Source organism: Cebus imitator, unplaced genomic scaffold, assembly GCF_001604975.1.
Source record: "Cebus imitator isolate Cc_AM_T3 unplaced genomic scaffold, Cebus_imitator-1.0 Scaffold108, whole genome shotgun sequence".
Lineage (NCBI taxonomy): Eukaryota > Metazoa > Chordata > Mammalia > Primates > Cebidae > Cebus > Cebus imitator.
Window position 1 is genome coordinate 5139981 of NW_016107423.1, and position 25518 is coordinate 5165498.

A 25518-nucleotide genomic window follows, 5' to 3' on the forward strand; every position below is an offset into this window, starting at 1 on the left:
ATGCAACTATAATTTGTCAATTTAAAAACATTTTTAAAAAATTTATCAAAAAATTTTTTATCACAGACTTCAAATGTTTATTAAATGAATTAATTTTATCAAAGGAAAAAAACAAACTAAAGGACACAAATTTCCAGATTTAGAAGGAAATCAGAGAACCTACTAAGTACTCAACGAAATGCATGACAAAGAACTACATTAAGGCCTAGGATCATAATATTTCAAGACACTGTGGAGAAAAAGCTTCCAAAAGGGGGTGGGAACAACATGCAAAGAGTCAAAATTCAGAATTGGACTCCTTCACAGAAGCATGGAGTGCCAAAGACAATACAGGAATGTTTCCAGAATTCTGAGGAAAAACCATTTCCAAAATTTCCATTTTGAATGATTATAATCCCTTTTCCACCTAAGTATAAAACAAATATGAGGGTGGAATCAATTTTTTTTCACATGCAAAAAATCAAAAAGCTTCTTTCTCATGTTTTTAGAAAGTTAATAGAGGAATGTGCTCTACTAAAATAGGGGGATAATTAATTAAATGGAGATAGAGGACGGAGTGAGCTGTATCACAGCCCAAAAAGCAAGCAGAAAGGCATAAGCTTTCTGAGATGCGAAAATGAAGTAATGCAGAATCTGTGTTTGTACACTCAGTGAGGGATAATTATACTCTTGAGAGCCTGAACAGCAGTAAGTAACAGATCCACAGTAAAATAATGAAAACAAAAACCCCAAACATTTATTACCTTCAGGAAAACAAAAAGTAGTAAAAAAAGGTAATATAATCATGCTGCACTCAAATGTGAATTATCTTCACACAGCTAAGACAATCAATACTGATAATAAAGAATTATTTTAAAACTGTATTGGAGTTTCCATGAGGAGGGTATACAGGACGTTAAGATAACTTTAATTCTTAGCATTAATTTCCTATTTTGGAAATTAATATCTAAAACTGAACAACTGAGAAACAGCTATGCAGACCCATTATTTTGAATATAAATGCATATATCACAAAGAAATAGCAAAAAACAGTTGAAAGTGGCCACAGCTATGGAGTGGAAATTGGGGCAAGGAATTACTATTCTGTTATAAGCCTATCAAACTATGTAATATATAACATTATAATCATGTATAACACTGATCAAAAAGTATTCACTGAAGTAAAGTTCATTTCAAAGAAAAAACACATATTATTTTGAGACATTCTATTTTCCAGGCTGGAGTGCAGTGGTGTAATCATGGCTCACTGCAGCCTTGACCTCAGGGCTCAAGCTATCCTCTTGCCTTAGCCTCCTGAGTAGCTGGGATTATGGGCATGTGTCACCATGCCCAGCTAATAATTTTTTTTTTTTTTTTTTTGAGACGAAGCCTTGTTCTGTCGCCAAAGCTGGAGTGCAATGGCGTGCTCTCAACTCACTGCAACCTCCGCCTCCAGCGTTCAAGTGATTATCCTGCCTCAGCTCAGGCTGGAGTGCAGTGGCGTGACCTCGGCTCACTCCAACCAATGCCTCCCAGGTTCAAGTGATTCTCCTGCCTCAGCCTCCCAAGTGGCTAGGATTACAGGCACCTGCTGCCATGCCTGGCTTTTTTTCTTTTTTTTTTTAAAGTAGATTCGGGGTTTCACCATTTTGGCCAGGCTGGTCTCGAACTCCTGACCTCAAGTGATCCACCTGCCTCAGCCTCCCAAATTGCTGAGATTACAGGCATGAGCCACCATGCCTGGCCAATACTGACAATCTTAACTTTAGGTATACTCCTTTACAGATTTCTAATACCTAGAAACTCCACCTGATTTTGATTTCTTGAAAGTTCTGAGAAAAATTTCAATCAATCCTTATGAAAAAAATAGTCAAATGTCAAAGATGACATTTGGAAATAAGACACAGATGTACAACTTGGTTTATGTAACTTATATTGTTCTTTAGTCTTGATTTAAAGTACAGGACAGAGATGTTTAAATAAAAACCACTGATGACATATTATTGTGGTGAAGGGTATACTGCTCATTAAGCTGATATATGTATATTTGGTGGTTCTTCTTTAGAGGTACCAAATAAACATAAAAATGTGAGCAGCTAAAATTTTAAGTGAGATGAATCTTTTTTGCCTAATACAATTAAAAAAATAAATAAATAAGAGACAGGTTTCACCATGTTGCCCATGCTGGTCTCAATTCCTGGACTCAAGCAATCCATCCGCCTCAGCCTCCCAAAGTGCTAGGATTACCGGTGTCAGCCGCCATGTGCAGCCCATAAGTGAGGTCAATCTTACGACAGTCAACACCAAAATAAATAAAAGGCTTGCATGTTATATTAACATTAAAAAAAAAGAAAAAACCCAACAATGTTCTTTAACTTAACTCCACAAAAACTGCTGTCTAATACAACAGTCCCTCGCCACATGAGGATACTGAGCACTTCAAATGTGGCTAGTCTGAATTGAGATGTGCTGTAAATTTAAATATATAGTACAAAGAAAATGACGTAAAATACTTCAGCTCTTTTCATACTGATTGCATGGTGATATGACAATATTTTGGAAATATACTGGATAAGAAATAAACCTTATCTGCTTTTTAAAATTTTTTTTAAGAGACAGGATTTCACCTGTTCCCAGGCTAAAGTACAGTGTGTGATCATAGCTCACTGCAGCTTAAAATTCTGGGCTTATGAGATCCTCCTGCCTCAGTCTCCCGAGTAACTGGCACTACAGTTGCACATACCACCACATCCAGCTAATTAAATTTTTTTTTCTAGAGACAGGGTCTCGTAATGTTTTCCATGGTGGTCTTGAACTTCTAGCCTCACATGATCTTCTTGACCTTAGCCTCCCAAAGAATTGGGATTACAAGCATGAGTCACCTTTTTACTTTTTTAATGTGGCTAATAGAAAATTTGAAATTACATATATGCCTTGCCTCTGTCTCATATTTCTATTAAACAATGCTGCCCTAGAACCATCATGACAGGGAAGCTTCATGATTTTTAATTTATCAATCCTAACCTTTTATATTTCAAGAAAAATGAAAGATCCTCAACAATGAAAAATAGTATTCTCAATTTCTAAATTCTTTCTTTCAAACTACAAAGAACCTGCTTCTCTGACCCTAGTTCTGGACCTAATAGCTGACTGAAAAATAACTAATGCAGCCAGAGGGCTTTACTTCTAGAGTTGTTTCTTAAATTAGATTTTCTGATTTTGGAATCTATTAACTATCAGTTTATTTTTCAACATAATAAAAATACAAATCTAAATTTGACAACCAATGTACATTACTTAAAATGTTTTAGGCTGAGTGCATTGGCTCACGCCTATAATCCCAGCACTTTGGGAGGCAGAGGCGGGTGGATCACTTCAGGTCAAGAGTTTGAGACCGGCCTGGCCAACAAGGTGAAACCCTTTCTCTACTAAAAATACAAAAATTAGCCGGGTGTGGTAGCAGGTACCTGTAATCCCAGCTACTCTGGAGGCTGAGGCAGGAGAATTGCTTGAACCCGAGAGGCAGTGGAGGTTGCAGTGAGCTGAGATCACGCCACTGCACTCCAGCCTGACCAACAGAGGGAGACTCCGTCTCAAAAAAAAAAAAAAAAAAGTTTTAATCTAGAAAAAAATATTTAAAAAAAAGTCTGAATGATAATTTTAATTCTGAAAGTACATTTTTAAAAGTAATATTTTGGGGGTTATATGGCATCTATTTCTAGGAAGACAACAGGTCTTTGAAAAGAGATGCACAAAAGTGGTAGAGATTTTAAAAATGGAAACATACTGGAATAATTATGCAGATACCCAATATGGATTCACACAGAACTCATGACTAAGTATTAATTCTTTCAACAGTATTTACTGGGTACCTACCATATGCTGGGCATGATATTAGATAGTGGAACATACTAATAAGTAAAATTAAATGTTACTCTTGCTCTCATGGAGAAAGATTATGCTTTAATCAAGAAAAAGAAAGATATATAGAAGATATATATCTATATATATATCTATATCTAATATATATATCTATATATATATTCAACAGAATATAATGAGGGGCACCTGAGCTAATTATATTATATTTAGAGTGAGGGCAGGCTACCCTAAGGAAGATCTGAAGGAGAAGGTGAGAAGGGGCGTGAAGAAAAGGAAAGCATCTGCATGTGGAGACACAGGTGGGGCCAGACTAAAGACCCTGGGAAGCCCATAAGGATTATAAGCAGAAGAGGTGCATACGTGATCACACCTAAGTTTGCAAAGACTTCATGGGCTACAGCATGGTAGTTTGGGGACGGATGGTGTCCTGGATGGCAGTGATGGAGATGGAGAGAAATGGAAGGACATAAAACCTAAAATCAACAGGCCCTGTCACGGATTGGATATATGCATATGCATGTGGGGAATGTCAGGGCTGATGTCAAGGTTTCAGCTTCTGTATGACAGTGCTAGCCACCTGTATCTCCAGTATATTTCAAAAGACAGCTCAGAAGTATCAAATGCTGCTGATGGGTTAAGTGTGACGAGTGGTTATTTAACATGCCCACTGGCTTCAATGGCATGGATGTAGCTAGATGTTAAGATGAAGCTGACCAGGCGAGGTAGCTCATGCCTGTAATCCTAGCACTTTGGAAGGCCAAGGTGGGAAGATGGGAAGATCACCTGAGCTCAGGAGTTTAAGACCAGCCTGGACAGCATGAAGAAACCCCGTCTCTACTAAAAATACAAAAACTAGCCAGGTGTGGTGGTGGGTGCCTGTAATCCCAGCTACTTGGGAGGCTGAGGCAGGAGAGTTGCTTGAACCCTGGAGGCAGAGGTTGCAGTGAGCCAAGACTGAGCCATTGTTCTCCAGCCTGGGCAACAAGAGTGAAGCTCTGTCTCAAAAAAAAAAAAAAAAAAGATGAAGAAATGGGAGAAAATCCATATTAAGGCGGAGTGAAAAATGAGTGAGAAGCAAGAAAACAAAGTCAGTGACTATAAACCACTTTTTCAAGAGAAAGTTGCTTGTGAAGGAGATAGGGCTAGAGCTGGAAGGGTGCAGCAGGGTCCGTGGAGAGGGTTCTGCGAAAGATGTGATGGAGAGGAAAAGGCTGAATACACAAGAGAGGAAATACATGGACAGGATTAGGTTTTGACAAGGTGGATAGGTGGAAGGAGATGTAGAGGTCAAAAGATTGGTCTTAGGAAAGAGACCTTATCTCCTGTAGAAGGAAGAAGAGAAAATGGGTACCCTATTCTGTTTTGATATTTCTGAGCTTTTTCTTTTTAGGGCAAAGGAAAAAAAAAAGAAAGTCTAAAAAAATGTTTTCAGGCCGCTCAATGTCTACAATTAAGGTGAACACACATAACTTTATATTATATTGTTGGGTTTGTATATTTTCACATTAAGATCCAACTCAGGAAAAGTATAAAGCCAAGATCAAGTTTACATACATTAGTGTCAGTTTTGTTTAAATCTGCATGTTCATTATAAGAATACAGGACTGTTTCTCATTACCTAGAATGATTGCTGGGTAATAAGAGACTGGATACATTCCAGTCAGAAACCTACCATCGTTCAATGTGTAGAGATGAAAACGTCCTCGAAGCTGCTTCTCGTGTAAATAATTTGAACCCACACTGTGTGTCCCTGATTCCTTTGACACAAAGGAACCACACCAGAAAGTGGAACCCATACATGAGAAGAGTACGGAAGTAAGAACGCTGAAAACAAAGACAAAATATAAATGACTTTTCCGTTCATCTGTAAAGGAGAGACTGAAAACACCTGGCTGTAGACAACTGGATTTTAATATTTAACTGACTGGTAGATCTTACATAAGAACACCACTGTTCCGTGAGCTTCACCAACCAAATAAAGATACAGCAAGGATGCCTACTCCTTAGAACAGAGTGGAGGTACTAGGAAGCAGTTACTCATTTCCTGGAGGTTGAGTCAGACAAGAAAAATCACAAGACTCTGAGTGGCCAGGGCTTCAGCCTACCAGGAGAAACAGGTTTGGGGCTGCTGTGAGCAAAGAGAACATCTCATTTGCTTATAAATTTTATGCTGCTTTGCCCCGCATGCATTTCAGTTTCAAAAAAGATGTCCGTTTCCAGGATGTATAGACAAAACAAAACACGATATAAGTCTGCAGTTTGATACTTAGCTAATGAGAATATGGACGGAAGACATGTAGCAGAGTATCATGAAGGTTATGGACTACAAAGGAGTTTGAAACAAACACCTGGTCTTTCTAAGTATGCCAGAGATCTAATGAAATACATTTTAAAACATAGAGTTCTTTAATACTTTGGAATTAAAGTAGGTTTTAATCCCATCTAAAGTTTCACTATTGTTATTGATGATTAATTTTTTTATTAGTAGTAAGAGACTATTTCATTATTCAATAAACATTGCATACTTTAAAACATAAGAACCTAAGATTATTAATTATCATTGTATTTAAGACTTTCATATTTAAGATTTAATAAAAGATAGGATCTTTTTAAAAAATAAAACAACAATTTTATTTTTTTAGAGACAGAATCCTTCTGTTGTCCAGGGTAGAGTCCACTGATGGTCATGGCTCACTGAAGCCTCTAATTCCTGGGCTCAGGTGGTCCTCCTGCTTTAACCTACAGAGCAGCTGGGATCACAGGTGTGTGCCACTACACCTAGCTCTTTTAAGACAGGATCTCTTAAAATGTTCCTTAGTTAGGGTAATAGACTCATGCAGTGATGCATTACCAACGTACATAAGCAACCTATTAAGAGCCTATTAGAACATTTAATATCTCATACTGTAGAATAAAGGTCCCTTCCTCCTTTAGGCTTTTGCTTTTCAAAATTATAATTTTTAGTATGATTCTTTCTTTGCATGCCTTTTTCTATCATCATCAAACAGAACTACAGTGGAATAGAGTAGCACAGAAACGAGGCTGGGTGCAGTCGCTCACGCCTGTAATCGCAGCACTTTGGGGTGTTGAGGCAGGTGGATTGCTTGAGGTCAGGAGTTCAAGACCAGCCTGGCCAACATGGTGAAACCTACTTCTACTAAAACTACAAAAACTTAGCTGGATGTGGTGGCAGGCGCCTGTAATCCCAGCTACTCTGGAGGCTGAGGCAGAAGAATCACTTGAACCTGGGAGGCGGAGGTTTCAAAGAGGAAGATGGGCCACTGTACTCCAGCCTGGGTGACAGAGTGAGACTGCATTTCAAAAAAAAAAAAAGAAAAGAAAAAGCACTAAACTGAGTAGGCCTATATTTGAATCCTGGCTCTATTACTAATTAGCAGGGTGACCTTGAACAAGTTATTTCAACCTTCTAAATCCATTTCCTCACTGATAAAATGAGAACGATAATGCCTACTTCACAAAGTTATTATAAGGATTAAATGAGATTATTTTAAAGACTATAGCCAATGTTTGGCATAGAAAATAACAGGAACTCAATAATGTTCTTCATAAAGGAAGAAAGGCTGAAAGCTTATTTTACTCTCCTGACCACAACTTTACTTATGTATTAAACAGGGCAGGAAGGAAAGGAAGAATAAAATACTTATGTGTAAGGTATGTAAAACAAACTTTTAAAAATGATCTAGCACTTCTCATTTATCATCTAGAATCATTAGTTATGGTTTGATGTAAATATGTCTTACCTCTCTAAGTGGATGGGGCAGAAACCTCATTTTAAAATACTTTAGGAATCTCACAACAGCATGCTCAGTGCCTTCCATATAAAATACTTCCCATAAATACTGGTTGACTGATTAAACCTCCAAAAGAGCACTTACGCTTAGGAAAGGAACAAATAGAAATTGAAAGATAGAAAAATAAAAATTAAAGGTAGAAAAACAATACCTATAAATTATTCTTCTTGAATGATTTTTAAAGTGCTCTGAGTAAGTGTATTTGTTAGCAAATAAAACTTCAGACTGCTTTTGCTTAGATGTTAATAGAAGATCTTTTTTTTTTTTTTTTTTTTGTTTATTGGTTTTTTTTTAAAAAGCAGAAAAAATGTAGAGTTCCCATGAAGACCTTAAGTTACTTGATTTCTAACATATTTAAAAGCCTAACAAGGTTAGCCACAAAAAAGAGAATCTTGTTTTTGTTTTTAGAACTTTGCAAAATATCTTAAAATTTAGAAGACACCTAAAATATAGGATAGACTTATTCAGTTAAGTAAAGCTACTGAAGTCAGAGAGTAGGCTTATATGATCTTCTGAAATGGCCATTTAAAACATTAAGGAAAACAATTTTCCCTGTTTCAGTGTTAACACTAATATCTCCAATGTTTATAAAATGTAAACAAGAAATTAATTCAGGTGAAATTTAAAGCTGACTGCTTATTTCATTATCTTAAAATAAGAGGTTCAAAAACGTCCCAGGACTCAAGCAAAGACTCTTTAAACAAAAACTAAAAACATTAAATAACCACTAATGGATTCTATTTTTGAATTCTTTTAAAATGATAAATTCAAGAATAGCCAGACAGTATATAAACATTACTGTTATACAGAACACATGGGAATATAAGCACTTTTAGGGATGATATAAGACTCCATCAGGATAGTATCATGTTTGTCTTCCAAGGGAGCAGTAAAACAGGTGGTAAAATTACTGAGAAATGTAGAAAAATATCAAGGAAAGATGTGTCTGAACATTATGCAATAAGCTATTAAAATTGTCATTTGCTATCTTGATTAATTCTTTTATAATTTTCTCACTGTCCACAGAGTGATCACCATGCAAGGGTTTATATTACTGACAGCACATGAAGGGAAATGGAAAGCCAAGCTGTAGTTTTCTGGACATGAGGCAGATGCATATCCTGTGCCTCTCAGAGACAACCTTTTGTGAGACAGGTATGGTTCTAGCAGAATAACCTGGACTTGAACAAGCCTACTGAGCTGCAGTTATCACAGCAACTGCAGTAGACAACCAATGATCTCTAGCGAGTATCACAGGTTATCCTTTCTTTCTACAGAGTGGCAGCCAATTCTGTGGGAACCAAGAGCACGAAATCAAACACTAGGTTTTAGAGAGAAAGAAAGAATGGATGGAGACTGGATAAATTACAAATACGTGGTTCCTACGATTGATCCCTTGACACCTGGCTAAACGCAGTACTAGGTAAAATATTTATACCACAGCATAGTCTCATTTAAATACTAGTGTATTTATAGGAAAAATTCAGTTTTCAACAAATGCAAGTTCTAAGTGAAAAGAATTTACACCATGAAAAACAAAACCAAAACACATGGCTCATTTCTACAGCCACCGCTAACAAATACAAGAACTATCTCTTGCTTAGATTACTCACTGGCTCCTTAGTCTGTCTGGCTTTCTATTTCTCCAAACTATCTTCTGTCTTTCACCAAGTAGATTATCTTTTTTCATCCCATCAACATATTTAAAAAAAAAAGAAAAAAAAATTACTTATGAAACCATTATATTAGTATTGGTTTATTTTTATTACTTGTTTTTGTGTGCAAAAACAAAATTATTTTCTTTTTTTTTGATGCGAAGTCTCGCTCTGTCACCCAGGCTGCAGTGCAATGCAGTGGCCCAGTCTTGGCTCACTGCAACTTCCGTCTACCAGGTTCAAGCAATTCTCCTGCCTCACCCTCCCGAGTAGCTGGGATAACAGGTGCACAACACCACACTTGGCTCCTTTTTATATTATAAGTAGAGACAGGTTTTCACCATGTTGGCCAGGTTGGTCTCAAACTCATGACCTCAGGTGATCTGCCCGTCTCGGCCTCCCAAAGTGCTAGGATTATAGGTGTGAGCCACTGTGCCCAGCCTATTTGTTATTTCAACACAGAAAATTGTATTTACAATATCATACTTTTTGTTTTCCAAACAATCTAATATTTCAGGTTTTATCCCACGTTATTAAATAGTCTCTATTATCATCAGCTTTACTGGCTGCACATTTCATGTAGGGCTATAGCTATATTTCCTATTGTGGGAATTTAGTATTTAATAGTTTCTACTATAATTATACACACACACACTATTTTATAATTATACATACATATATATAAAATGTGCTGAACATCTTGGACACATACTTTTCCTTTTCTTATCCACTGTGCATAGGTAAACTGATGAAGGTGGATTAATTCCGAGCTCTCTTCCCATTTTAAATATTTAGGAGTGTGCTATTCTCTGTGGTTAACAGATTAACCTTTTACAAACATCAGTGAGAATCCCTAGGATACACAGAATAGTAGACTAGGTGCTGAGGATATTTAAAAAGTTACTTCTAAAAAAGAAAGGAGAAGAGGCCAGGTGCAGTGGTTCACACCTGTAATCCCAGTGCTTTGGGAGGCTGAGGCGGTTGGATCATGAGGTCAGGAGTTCGAGATCAGCCTGGCTAACATGGTGAAACTATCTCTACTAAAATTTTAGAGACCAGCCTGGTCAACATGGTGAAACTGTCTCTGCTAAAAATACAAAAATTAGCTGGGCATGGTGGTGCACGACTCTAATCCCAGCTACTCGGGAGGCTGAGGCAGAAGAATTGCTTGAATCTGGGAGGTGGAGGCTGCAGTCAGCTGAACTCATGCCACTGCACTCCATCCTGGGTGACAGAGCTAGACTCTTTCTCAAAANTCAAAAAAAAAAAAAAAGCCAGACATGGTGGCTCATGCCTGTAATTCCATCACCTCCCTCAGGTCAGGAGTTCGAGACCAGACTGGCCAACATAGAAAAATACAAAAAATTAGCTGGGTGTGACGGTGTGTGGCGGTATTTTATTTTATTTTAAATAAAATAAAATAATTTTATTTTTATTTTAAATAAAATAAAATAATTTTATTTTTATTTTTGAGATGGAATCTCGCTCTGCCACCCAGGCTGGAGTCCAGTGGCACGACCTAAGCTCACTGCAACCTCCATCTCCCAGGTGCAAATGATTCTTTTGCCTCAGCCTCCAGAGTAGCTGGGACTACAACCAAAACTAGATTTCTAAGAAGTTACAATTTATTAATAATTGTCAAGATTTAAGTACTATAATATTAATGAGTTGCCATTTGCTACACTGTAAAATTTAGAATCCAAATGATAATTAATGAGACACTTTCTATTTTGACATCAACTATTATTAAAATAATATCTGAAGGAAATAATTAAATGTATCTATGCGATAAAGAAAACAAACAAATAAATAAATAAATAAATGAAAAAAAGGACAGTCTGGGTATCTGTACTTCAGTATAATCCTTAAGAGGTTTTGTCACTCTGTTATCAATGTATTTTTTTTTTGAATTAAAATTTCGGTCAGGCATGGTGGCTTACGCCTGTAATCCCAGCACTTTGGGAGGCTGATGCGGGTGCATAGTGAGGTCAGGAGATCGAGACCATCCTGGCTAACATGGTGAAACCCCGTCTCTACTATAAACACAAAAATTAACTGGGTATGGTGGTGTGCGCCTATAGTTCCCCCTCCAGGTGGCTGGAGGCAGGAGAATCGCCTGAACCCAGGAGGCAGAGGCTGCAGTAAGCCAAGATCGTTCCACAGCACTCCAGCCTGGACAACAGAGCAAGATTCTGTCTCAAAAGAAAAAAAAAATTAAATTTCTACATATCTTTTTTCCAAATCATTGGGAGAAAGGTTCAACCTTTTATTCCACTGGTTCTCAAAGCCCAGTGTGCCTCAAGAGCGACTTGGGATGTTGTTACTCTAGTTTTTCTAGCATAATCTACAAAATGAAGAATTTAACATCTTTAGTGACATTTTTATACCCTAAAACAGCAGCTGCAAAATTGTCAAATTTTAAGGTATAGTGTTTTTCTAACAGGAATGATGTTAAAAAAAAATTAAACAGAATAAAACTGAAAATAAAGCATTTAAATGTGCCAATGTTAGAAAAAATAAAGCCTAATGTTAGAAAAAGTAAATTGGTTAAAAAATAAAGTTGATTGGTTAAAAAATGCATCATTTAGAAGTTGTTTTATAACTGAACAGATTCTCTTTATGCTAAAATTATATTAAAAAGAACTGCTTGCAAAGCAAAGCCCACATCTTCTTGTATACTCTTAAAAATCAATTCCAAAATGTGCCAATCCTCCCTAAGCTTTCCACAATTAAAAAATTTTCTTTTCTTTTAAAAGGAAAGTTATATTTAAAAGATTAGACATAAAAGGCAACTGCTTGCCAAATGTATATGTAAAAAAGGAAATAAAAGCCAATTAACTGGCTGTCCCATGACAATTAATGAAGTCTCACCTGAGCAATTGATTCTTTTTCCAAATGAGCTCGAGATCCACATGCTATAGCCATTTGATTCTGAGGAAAAAAGCAATGAGATAGTTTTTCAGTATTTAAATATCACTAATAAAAATATTTATTTTCAATGAGAATGTCTCATTTTTAGAAACCGATTTTTTTTTAAATTGACATAAAAAAATCTTTTAAAAGTTTATTGAAGAGTTCAGAATATGTACAACTTTGAGAATCCTAATCATACTTACTAAGAGGTCATTGGATTTTGCTTACATAGGGCTAAATATAAGGGGCATGCATTACGTTAAAATTCATAACTTTAAATGATATTTTCTGTGTAAAAATACTTTATTATTATTTGAGAGAAAAATTAGTGGTATGAGAAAGAAAAGGGTTATTTGTAGATGCATAATTATATACCTTGAAAATCAAAGAACGGCAACTGAAAAAGTACATTAAAAACAATAAAAGAATTTTAAAAGATGAGTAGTCAAAATGAATAGATATACAAAACTTTAGATGTCACATGTACAAACAGTAATCACAAGATGTAATCAAAGACAGCATTTATAACATAATAAAAATAAAAAATCTAGAAATAAACTTTATAAGAAACATAGAAAGTTTAGACAAGATCTAAATAAAGGAAACAAGTAAATGCTAACAAAGAAAACAAAAGACTTAAACACACAAAGGTCTTGCCATGATGGATGAGACGATGTTAATAACAACATTAAAAAGTCAATGCTTCCTAAATTAATACCAATAAAAATACCAAAATGATCTTTCATTGAACTAGACAAGCTGATTTTAGAGTTAACATTAAAAAAAAAAAAGTCCTTGTTAGTACAGTGGTGAGCAAATAAAAACTTTTTTTAGAAAAAATATTTAAAGATGTTTATTCTGAGCCAAATATGAGTGATGAAGACCTGAGGCACAGTCTCAAGAGGTCCTCAGTGCATTTGCCCTCATACCATTTTCCACAGCATCTGTAACATTTTACATTTCCATCAGCAATGCACAAGGGTTCCAATTTCTTCATATCCTTGCCGACGATTATTTTCTGGGTGTGTGTGTGTGTGTGTGTTTTGAGTTGGAGTCTTTGTTATCCAGTGGAGTACAGTGGTGCAATCTTGGCTCACTGCAACCTCCACCTCCTGGGTTCAAGCAAATCTCCTGTCTCAGCCTCCTGAGTAGCTGGGATTACAGGTTCGTGCCACCATGCCCAGCTAATTTTTATATTTTAAGTACAGACAGGGTTTCACCATGTTGGCCAGGCTGGTCTTGAACTCCTGACCTCAAGTGATCTGCCTGCCTTGGCCTCCCAAAGTGCTGGGATTATAGGCATGAGCCACTGCGCCTGATAAAAACTTTTTAAAAAGAGAAGCAAAAATAATCAAGAAAAGAGCCGGGAAAATTCAAGAGTAATAAAGGACTCATCACAAAAAAAATTAAAAATATATGATAAAGCTAAGGTACTGGAATGTGAACAGACAAATCCATGGACAGAATGGAAAGGCCAGAAACACACACACAAAGCCTTATGAGTGCTTAGAATACGATAAAGATGACCTTTTAAATCAGTGGGAAAAAGATGAACTAACAAATGGTGTAGGACCTCTTGGTAGCCACTTGGAAACCAAATTAAGTGGGACTTGAGCTTCTAATTGAATACTGGGACATAGTCTAGACACATCAAAGATTTAAATGTAAAATATCAGAAATCATTTTTTAAATGATCTCAAGGAAGGCGCAGGTACAGAAAACCAGACAGTGATCACTTTGATTAATAACATTTTAAAGCACTGCATGACAACAACAAAAAATCCAACCATATTCAAAACAAAAAGACAAAAAAACTGGGAGAAAATATTGGCAATTTATACTACAGACAAAAGGTTAATTTCCAAAATGCATAAAGTGCATCTACTAATTATTTTTAAATGTACCCAAAAATACAGTTGGAAAAGAGGCAACACATTGCCAATCTTGTTGTTCCATGTAAAGCCCTGCACCGCCACCCCACCCAACCTGAGATTATTTTGAAACAAATTCTAGATATCGTATATTACAAATTCATATATATTCAATCATAATACCACTATTATACCTAAAACATCAAAAATCCCTTAATACCATCAGATTCACAGTTTTCATATTTACCGAATTATCTCTTAAATGTTTTTAGTTTGTTTGAATGAAGAACCAAATAAAATCTATACAAATCAATTGGTTTTTCTCTTATCCATGGGCTCTCCCTACCTCTTTAAACCTTTTTCTTGTAACTTGTTGAAGAAACCACATTGTTTACTCTATAGTTGTATAGGTTTTGGATGTTGCTGACTGTACAGCCACAGTGATATTTAACATGTCCTGCTCCAACATTTAACATGTTCCTCTAAACTGGTAGTTAGATTTAAAGGCTTGATAAGATTCAGGTGTGATTACCTTTCAATCATTTGTCATAAAAGTGCTGCATGGTAGTTTGTGTGTGTGTGTCAATTGTAAGGGCTATACAATATTTTAATGTACAGATTTACCATTACTTTGACTATTTGCCTATTCATTGTCCTTTCTAATTTCAGTTATAGAAACGCAACTGAAAGAACATTTTTGAATATAAAACTATCTGTATTTTAGATTTCCTTCTTTGGAGAGAGTCACAGAGTAGAATACTTAGTTAAAAGTCTGAATGTTTTTAATGCATGTGGGCCAAATTTTTCTTTGAGAGGTTCTTTACCTGTAATCTAAGTACTTGGGGAGGCCAAGGTGGGTGCATCAATTGAGACCAGGAGTTCAAGACCAGCCTTGGCAACATAGCAAAGCCCCATCTCTATTAAAAATACAAAAATTAGCCAGGCTGGTGGCGCATGCCTGTAGTCCCAGTTACTCAGGAGGCTGAGGCAGAAGAATTGTTTAAACCCGGGAGGTAGAGGTAGCAGTGAGCTGACATCACGCCACTGCACTCCAGCCTCAGTGACAGAGTGAGATTCCATTTCAAAAAAAAGAAAAGAATTTTCTCAGCCAGGCACAGCGGCTCATGGCTACAATCCCAGCACTTTGGAAGGCCAGGGTAGGCAGATCACATGAGGTCAAAAGTTCAAGACTAGCCTGGCCAACATGGGAAAACCCCATCTCTACCAAAAATACATAAACTGGCTGGCTGTGGTGGTGCGTGCCTGTAGTCCCAGCAACTTGAGAGGCTGAGGCAGGAGAATCACTTGAACCCAGGAGGCGGAGGTTGCGGTGAGCCGAGATCACACCGTTGCACTCCAGCCTGGGAAACAGCGAGACTGTCTTGGGGGGAAAATAAATTTCTGTTATATGCTTTGCCTACTATTTAGTAGTAAAATAATTTCTTCCCTTTTTTTCCTGGCAGAGGTACTTTGTGCAGAAAGGGAGAGAATGGTTTTCTTAGAGAGGAAGCGTGTTAAAAGTTCAAATAGCATATGGCAAATCAGTTTTAACTTTAAACTCGAAAAGAGCAATAACCCTATGGAGCAATACATTAAAAAAAATCATTCTACATTTCAAAGATTCATGAATAAAGTTAAAATACCATGTAATTAAACTAAAAATAAATCACAACCCAAAAAACTTTCTTTTAAAAATCCCATTTTTATCTCAGCATAAGTCCCTAAGAGCTTTTAAGAGCTCTGTGTATCTGAAGAATTCTGATGTAAGAGCTGAATCCCTGATATCAATCTCACTATCAGGTGGAATTAATCTAAATGGTCTTTCAAAAAGTTAGCTGTTTTTCAGAAATGAAAGATATCTTTGTTTTAAAAACTGCCCTTGTTAGAAAATGTCTGCAGACAAGAAGTCTNTTTTAGAGTATAACCGAATTTCCCATGGTTTTAAAAAGTGAATATTTAAGTCACTATGACAGTGGGCTTTTAAAAGGGGTAATAAGTGAGGCAAATGTGGTGGCATGTGCCTGTAGTCCTAGCTACTAGGGAGGCTGAGGTAAGAGGATTGCTTGACCCAGGAGTTTGAGGCTGTCATGATGGCACCACTGCACCCTAGCCTGGGCAACAAAATAAGATCCCAACTCATTAAAAAAAAAAATGGTACAGTGGCTCATTCCTGTAATATGTGTGTAATCCCAGCAATTTGGGAGGCCGAGGCAGGCAGGAATCATTTGAGGCCAGGAGTTCAAGATCAGCCTGGTCAACATGGTGAAACTCCGTCTCTACTAAAAATACAAAAAGCCATGCGTGGTGGCACATGCCTGTAATCCCAGCTACTCGGAAGACTGAGGCGTGAGAATGGCTTGAACTCGGGAAGCGGAGGTTGTAGTGAGCAAAGATCATGCTATTGCACTCCACCCTGGGCGACAGAGAGAGACTCTCAAAAAATAAAAAAAAAAAATGTGGTAAGAACTGCATTATCTTCTAGAAAGAAATACTTAATCGGAATCTTTCTCAGTACCCTTTATTTTTGAGATAGAGTCTCACTCTGTCACCTGGGCTGGGGTTCAGTGGTGCAATCTTAGCTCACTGCAACCTCCACCTCCCTGGTTCAGGTGATTTTCCTGTTATTCTTCCAAGTAGCTGGGATTACAGGCATGCACCACCATGCCCAGCTAATTTTTTTATTTTTAGTAGAGACAGAGTTTTGCCATTTTGGCCAGGCTGGTCTTGAACTCCTGACTTCAAGTGATCCACCCTCTTTGGCCTCCTGAAGTGTTGGGATTATAGGCATGAGCCACTGCACCTGGTCCTTGGTACTTCTTAAGTTAAATATTTTCACACAATTTACTGAAGAGAAGAAACAGACTAGAAATATAACTGATTTACATTAACAATTATAAACAGTAACAGAATTGGATCTGATGAAAAAAAAATCAAGCACAAAGATGAATGTTGGCTGGGCATGGTGGCTTACACCTGTAATTCCAGCACTTTGGGAAGCCGGGGAGGAAGGATCACTAGAGGTCAGGAGTTCAAGACTAGTCTGGTCAACATGATGAAACCCCATCTCTACTAAAAACATAAAAAAAAGGTTAGCCAGGTGGGGTGGCGGATGCCTGTAATCCCAGTTATTTGGGAGGCTAAGGCAGGAGAGACACATGAACCCAGGAGGTGGAGTCTGCAGTGAGCTGACATTGTGCCACTGCACTCCAGCCTGAGTGACAGAGCGAGACTCCATCTCAATTAAAAAAAAAAAAAAAAAAAAAAAAGATGTTAATTATTAGAGGTATTGGTTATTGAGTGCTGAATACATGCTAAACTTATTTATTTATTTATGAATTTTGATCTGCTGCTCAGGCTGGTGTGCAGTGGCGCGATCTCGGCTCACTGTAACCTCTACCTCTTGGGCTCAAGTGATCCTCCTGCCTTAACCTTCCTAGTAGCTGAGACTACAGGCACGTGCCCCCACGCCCAGCTAATTTGTTGTATTTTTGGTAGAGATGGGGTTTCACCATGTTGGCCAGGCTGGTCTCGAACTCCCAACCTCAGGTGAACCCCCACCTCAGCCTCCTAAAGTGCTGGGATTACAGGGATGAGCCACTGTGCCTGGTTACATTTCCTTATTTTAATCACTACCTCAGAGTTATGAATGTGGGCTCCCATTATCCATGTATCATAGAAGAGGTATGTGAAGGTGGATGGATTAATTTACCCAAGGTTACATGGAATTTGAACCCAGGCCTATTTGAATTCTACATCCAAAGTTTCCACATACTGAAATGGAAACAGAAATTGGCACAGGTATTCCAAAAGAAAACTCTGGCTCCAAATGAGATAGAGATATAGAAACCAAGTTGAATCAATTTAGAAATTAGTAAAAGAAAAATCAGATATTAAAATCAGTCATATTCACCCTATGGGCAGAAAGAGAAACTTGGTGTATGAAACAAAGTATCGAGTTAAGAAAAAGTTGTATTTATTTAAAAAATTAAAGTTATTTTAAGAAAACCATTTCTTTTTCAAAATACAGGCTCACTGTTAAAAACAATTAAAGAAAAAAAATTCAGGCTGAGCATGGTGGCTCATGCCTGTAATCCCTGCATTTTGGGAGGCCAAGGCACAAGGTCAGGAGTTCGAGACCAGTCTGACCAACATGGTGAAACCCCATCTCTACTAAAAAAAAATACAAAAATTAGCCAGGCGTGGTGGTACTCGCCTGTAATCCCAGGTACTCGGGACGCTGAGGCCGGAGAATCGCTTGAGCCCAGGAGGAAGAGGTTGCAGTGATTGCACCATTGCACTCCGGCCTGGGCGACAGTGAGACTCTGTTTCAAAAAAAGAAAAAAAAAAAGAAAAAACTTCAAAATATCCATAATCCCCCATCCAGAGACAACCAACATTATACTGTTATATTATTACACACAATACATAATGTGTTAACATTATTGCACATCTACCACGTATATCAAGATGTTAAACATTTTTCATTTAATTATGTATAATGAATAATCGTCCCATACAATAAAGAATTTAACTAGTATAACTTACATTGGACATTTTAAACTGTTTTCAATTTTTTCCTTTTTTTTTAAAAAAAAAAGCTATATTTACAAAAGAAATAATCAAAAATCCTTGAAAATTAATTTTTATATATATTCTATTTCCTTAAGATAAATTTCTCAAGCCTGGGTTAATGGATGTGAATTACTTAAAGCTCTTGATTCACATTTTCAACTTGTTCTATAAAGTATTGTATCAATCTGCACAGGTTGAACACATAAATTTGGCAACATTCATTCTTTTTGCCCCTTCATATGAGGAAAGGTGAATTATTTTTTATTATGGTAGAAAAAGGCTCTACCATAAGAAGCATTATTATGAAGGTGTTATGGTTAAAGTGAATACTCAAAATTTTACATGGCATAAAACAGCTTCTCAGGTGTTGATAGCAACTAAATGTGAAATAAAAAAATACCTATAAAGCCTTTTAAAAAGGCAGTCTACTGAATATATTTAAACTGTAGCAATTCTTAAGGTTTCTCCAAACAGTCTTATTATGAGAAACAATTTTCTTTCTTTTTCTTTTACTGGAGACAAGATCGCACTCTGTTGCCCTGGTTGGAGTGCAGTGGTATGATTATGGCTCACTGCAGCCTCTACCTCCCCAGGCTCAGGTGATCGCTCACCATAGTCTCCTGAGTAGCTAGGACTGGGTGAGTAGCTAGCACTGAGTAGCTAGCACTAGGGTGCTAGTTTACTACCACTCCTGGCTAATTTTTGTATATTCTTTTGTAGAGACGGGGTTTCACCATCTTGCCCAGGCTGGTCTTGAACTCCTGGGCTCAAGCTATCTACCCGCCTCAGCCTCCTGAAGTGCCGGAATTACAGGTCTGGGCCCCTATGCCCAGCCAATAGAGTTTTCTTTAAAAAAAAAAAAAAAAAAAAAAAGAGAACTACATCAGAATGTTGATAATTGTTGAAGTTAGACAAAGGTTTATTATACTATTCACTCTACTTTTGGTTATGTTAAAATTAACAGTAAAAAGTTTAAAGAAAATATAAAAAGCATGTCAACATTTATCTGTATAGGATGGTTACACATGCTGAAATCTATTTAGAAATAAGCACATGACCCAAATAATTTCTCAAGATTTTTCCTTATTTACTACCAACTATTCCATGGAGAGTCTTTATGCTTTTATATCAGTATATTCAAAACCCCATTACATTGCTAGGCTACAAATTTTCAGAGGAAATCCTCCATTAAAAAGTATTAACACAGGTTTTTTTCTGGGCGATAAGATAAGTTGGTTGTTTTCTTCTTTTAGACTGTTTCTAATCTTTTTACAATGCCTTGGTGATGCTTTTATAATAAAAACAAAACAAAATCTCTATCATACGTCTGATTGCTACATCCTTTCTCTCTTTACCATCGGCCACATTGGCAGCATTTTTTCAATCAGTTGACCATCTACCTCTTCACAGTGTTTTCCTAAATTCCAGATGAGAAGTTATACAAATGTGGCTTATTTTAGCATCTATTCCCCTATGAGAATTTGCCTTTTTGGTATCATTTATGACTGTATTTTTAAATGTAACATGGCTTTCCCCTTAGACACTATATACAGTAGTATTCATTTGTTCCACAAATATTTACTGAGTCCTTACTATTTACAGTATTCTAGACATTGGAGATGCAGTGATAAGGACCCTCTTCTAGCGATGCTTATGTTCCACTGGGACAGATAATTGGTGGTTAACTTAGACAATACATACCTAAACTTTGCCTTATCACTAGGTATGAACATTTCCACATGAACCAATCTCTACCCAACAGGAGAATATCTCTTCTAGAACCAAAATTTTAATCTTTTCAGATATAAATCATTCTAAAATCTTACACTTTCCTTTTTTTAAAAAAAATTTTTGAGACAGTCTTGCTGTGTTGCCCAGGCTGGAGTGCAGTGGTGTGACCTTGGTTCACTGCAACCTCTGCCTCCCGGGTTCAAGCGATTCTCATGCTTCAACTTCCTTAGTAGCTGAGATTACAGACACGCACCACCATGCCCAGATAGTTTTTTTGTTTCTTTTTAGTAAAGATGGTGTTTCACCATGTTGGCCAGGCTGGTCTCAAACTTCTGACCTCAAATGATCTGCCTACCTTGGCCTCCCAAAGTGCTGGGATTACAGGTGTGAGCTACCATGCCTGGCCCTGTCTTTAAATTAAAAGTATTTTCTCATGACAATCATGGGGATACTAACTTTCTATAAATATCTTGCGGTTAGCACAAGGGGTCAGTAAACTATGGCCTATGGGGTCAAACTCAGCCTGTTTTTGAATGGCCTTTTGCTAAGAAAGGGCTGGGGAGGGAGGAGGAAGAGGATTGCTTCAGGGACCACATGTGATTTACAAACCCTGAAATATTTATTTTCTGGTCCTTCACAGGAAAAGTTTGCTGTTCTCTGTTTCACTTAACTACTGGCATTAAATCCCTGGTTTGATAAGCAGCCCTAGTCCTGAGCCACTTTCTTCAATGATTGGGCAACACACTTTGAGATCTGCTAAGACAGGCTCTCTAAAAGTTTTCTATACAGTCTACTTCTTTTTACATTTTCAAGACCGCCCTTTTATTTTTGCTGTCCTTTTAATTGTTTGATTTCACAAAGATCTCAACAAAATATTTGTGTAACTGCTTGGTCTCTAAAACAAATGACTTTGGAGGTTGAGTTATCTTTTGGAAGCCTGGTTTTCTACCCATATATTGAGAGAGTGAAACAAATATACCAGCTTCTTAGAATTGCTCACATGGTACACAAAAAAAGGGAGAAGGATTCTTTTAAGGAACCAAACCACACATGCACATACAAATCATTGGTATACAAAACCACAGCTGACCAACGATTGCTACATTAGGGATAAAAGAGCATTCAGCGTCATTAGTAAGCAGCCTAGCACTCCAGACTGAGTTGTGTGTGTGGTTAAGATCTGCTTCCTTTGGTTCTTCTTAATGTAATTTTTCTCTGTATCTTTTTCATATCCATTAATTCTAGTCATATGTGGGCTTGAAAAGCTAAAAACTAAACTTGTTAGAACTATGTCTAAATCAGAATTTAAGGGCCAGGCACGGTGACTCAGCCTATAATCCTAGCACTTTCGGGGGCCAAGGAAGGCTGCTTGAGGTCAGGAGTTCAAGACCAGCCTGGGCAACATGATAAAATCTCATCTGCTAAAAATACCAAACAATTAGCCAGGCACGATGTTTTGCACATGTAGACCCAGCTATTTGGGACGCTGAGGCACAAGATTTGCTCGAACCCTGGAAGTGGAGGTCTCAGTGAGCAAAGATCACCACCGCACTCCAGCCTGGGTGACAGAGCGAGATCCTGTCTCAAAAAAAAAAAAAAAAATTAAAACATTAAAAAAAAAAAAATTAAAACCAAAGTCATAGCCTGAGAAATTAGTCTATGATCATGAAATACAGACTTTTTAGCATTTATTTTGCCTGTTAGGGATTTCTGATTCAATTTAGAAAGTTAATCAACTGAACAAGTGATCATCGCATACTCTGGGTTTTTGTTTTTCTTGAAAAATTTATCTTTATTTTTTTGAGACAGTCTCTCTCCATCGCCCAGACTGGAATGCAGTGGCACGATCCTGACTCACTGCAACTTCTGCCACCCAGGTTCCAGCAATTCTCATGCCTCAGTCTTCCGAGTAGCTGGAATTACAGGCATGCACTACCATGTCTAGCTAATTTTTAGTAGAAATGAGATTTCGCTATGTTGGCCAGGCTGGTCTCATGCTTCTGGCTTCAAGTGATCCTCTGCCCTTGGCCTCCAAAAGTGCTGGGATTACAGGTGTAAGCCACCGAGCCTGGCTAGGATATACTTTGCTTAGAAAAATTACTAAAAAACAAGCATATTTTTAAAAAGAGGTAGAATAACCACTGGTTAGGAAACTGAAAATCTGAAAGTTTTACACATAAAAAAAATAAAGATGTGGGAAAAGAAAATACAAGTAAAATACAAATAAAAATTTTGTCTAGGTGCACTGGCTCAAGTCTGTAATCCCAACAATTTGGGAGGACAAGCTGGGCAGATCTCTTGAGGCCAGGAGTTTGAGGCCAGCCTGGCCAACACAGTGAAAACCCATCTCTATCAAAAAATACAAAAAGTAACTGGGTGTGGTGGTGCACGCCTGTAATCCCAGCTACTCGGGAGGTTGAGGCAGAAGAATGCCTTAAGGCCAAGAGGCAGAGGTTGCAGTTAGCCGAGATCATGCCACTGTACTCCAACCTAGGCAACAGAGTGAGACACTGTTTCAAAAATAAAATAAAATAAAACTTTTAATATGAAAATGTAAATGCCCTATTTTATTTGTATGTATTATACAAAGCTCTAAATTATGTACATGAAGTTTAAAACCTTACAAGAGCATTTATTTTCAGAAAAGAAATTGTAGGCAACTTTTCTAAGATGATCTTGTATAAGAATCATTGGACCAGAACATGTGACCTGATTACTTCAAGAGAAAATACAAGCAAGTAGTAGCAAATTTCTTTTTGCTGTCATTTAAAAAAATCAGATAATAAAGAAAACATTAGAAACCACTGTAAAACGTACTAAAGAAATTACTTAAATGGTCAAAACAATATTGTAAAAGACATTTAAGCTAATGACTGCCACCTAGTGAGATAATCATGTAATTATAGGACTTGACTATGAAGCCCATCTTCCTGTTTCATTCTTTTCTGAACTATTTCAGTCATTATTTTTATTAGGGTTTAGGGAAATATATGCAAGGCATGCTTATCAAATTTGTGGCTTAAATGAATTGAGAAGAAAACAGCTATTGCCCTAAAGATAGAATAAGAACCTATACCTTTAGGCAGCTCTCCTAAGTAAATGAACATTCTCTTTGATACATACTTTTACCTCTTCCCCTTCTAAACTAGAATTTCAAGGCCTGAGTATTTTTATCTGGTCTTGAGGGTAGGTGGTGGGAAGGCAGGGAGGAGGGACCCCCCCCCGGAGCTCTACATGGCTTTGTTGGGTTACCTGGGTTCGTCTTGTGAGATTTTTGTCAAGTGTCTTGAACAAGCTACACTCCATCCAGGAAAGGATGTAGTCACATGGATCTGTGTGCCCAACTTAGCTTACAGTCCTGAAAATGGCAGATCCAGCAAGTTTTCTTGCTTCTGCAGAAATTCTGACATATTGTATGATGGTAGGTACATTGTTTGATGTTGTCCAAGGGTACTTTTTCATTCTCTTATTGATTCTTTCCAGACTGTGAAGTATTTGGCAAATGCTCAGGATTTGATAAATTCACCTTCTTTCTCTAAATGGCTTTTAAAGGTGGGAATGGCACCAGGATTTTATTTCTTTCCTCATAGTCCAGTTTTTGAAGTTATGGCATGAAGTTTCAAATAATCCTTTTTGAGTGCTTGCTGCTTGTGATTTTTGTTTGTTTCATCAAAAACTGGATTCTGTGATCCAGCTTCATTTCACATCTTTACCTGGAACTCAGACTATACTTTTAAATAAAAGCCTTAACTGAACATGCACAATAAATAATAAAACTTGGGTAGAAGCAATCAGAAACCAAGAGAAAGAAATGGTCACAACATTAAATAAGTAATTGTCAAGTGAATCTCATAAAATCAGACAATATTTGTAACAAAATGATCAGTTCCTCTATGGGGTTGTACCATTTATATAAGGATTTCATATCAAAAACACTCATTTTTTACACTGATAGGTAAATTCTCCTTGAATTTTACTCTAGCTCCCCTGCGTTCCTGACTGAATGTTATTTAAACTATATTCTTATACTCACAGGCCAAGGCTGTAGATCTTTTAGTCCCTTTTCTAATTTCTCAACATCTGGAAACTTGGTGGCTCCATCAGCATCTGCCATAAGGATCTTTTCTCCTCGAGAACTGAATACGCCCTGTATTTTAAAATTTCAAGTAAAAGGAAATTGCTTAAAATTAAGGTTAAATTCAATGACATTTCAGTCTGTTCTGATTTACTTAAAATACCTAACAGTAAAAGATGAGGTATGAAGGAGGCCAGAATTCATTGAAAACGTATTACAGGCATTGATCGACTTACGACCTATGCAACTTACAACCATTCAACTTTAAGATCACAATCGCTAGCCACGACTGCTCCGCGTCTGGCAGCGCAAACACTGCCCAGCTGAGCGGACGACAGTGCGGACCAGCTTCCAGCAGCACTACCATCTCCGCGTGCATATAGCCTACTCAACTTACGACCAAATCGTGTTACGATTCTGAATTGACTAGCCTTTTGAGCAAATTATGGCTCCATGAGTGCATATTTCATACAGAAATAAACTGCACAATTTTTAATTTCTCTGGTGTATTTGAGTGAATTCCTTATTTCTTAAGGGCAAATATATTTATGGTTTGATATACTAAAATTGCTTTGATAACACAACACAGTGTGACTATAGATGAGACATACGCAAATGTAGAGAGAAATCAGATCATTTATTCTGTTATAATAAGCTCACTAGTTAGTATCTGTGATGTCTTTTTATCACATCCATTAGAACAAATGCAAAAGGTCAGGTGAGATGGCTCATACCTATAATCCTAGTACCTTGGGAAGCTTAGGTGGAAGGATTGCTTGAGCTCTGGAGTTTGAGATCAGTCTGGGCAAATGGCGAGACTCCATCTTTACAAAAACTTTAAAAAATTAGCTGGGTATGGTGGCATATGCCTGTAGTCCCAGCTACTTGGGAGGCTGAGGTGAGATCATTGCTTGAGCCCAGGTGAAGGCTACAGTGAGCTATGATCATACCAGGTGCATTTCAGCCTGGGTGACAGAGCAAGGCCCTGTCTAAAAAAAAGCGGGTGGGGGAGAAGAATATATGCAAAA

General features: G+C 37.3%; 1 protein-coding gene across 2 annotated transcripts in view; it reads right to left on the minus strand.

Moving 5' to 3' along the window:
- The window catches only part of ALG5 (ALG5 dolichyl-phosphate beta-glucosyltransferase), a 46689-nt gene that overhangs the window by 7684 nt on the left and 13487 nt on the right, over positions 1-25518 (minus strand). For both annotated transcript variants that reach the window (XM_017537987.2, XM_017537985.2), the window contains 3 exons: positions 24449-24562; positions 12200-12259; positions 5534-5685 (listed from right to left, as the gene is read on the minus strand). In XM_017537987.2, the coding sequence (XP_017393476.1) occupies positions 5534-5685; positions 12200-12259; positions 24449-24562 (326 nt within the window). The remainder of the gene's footprint in view (positions 1-5533; positions 5686-12199; positions 12260-24448; positions 24563-25518) is intronic.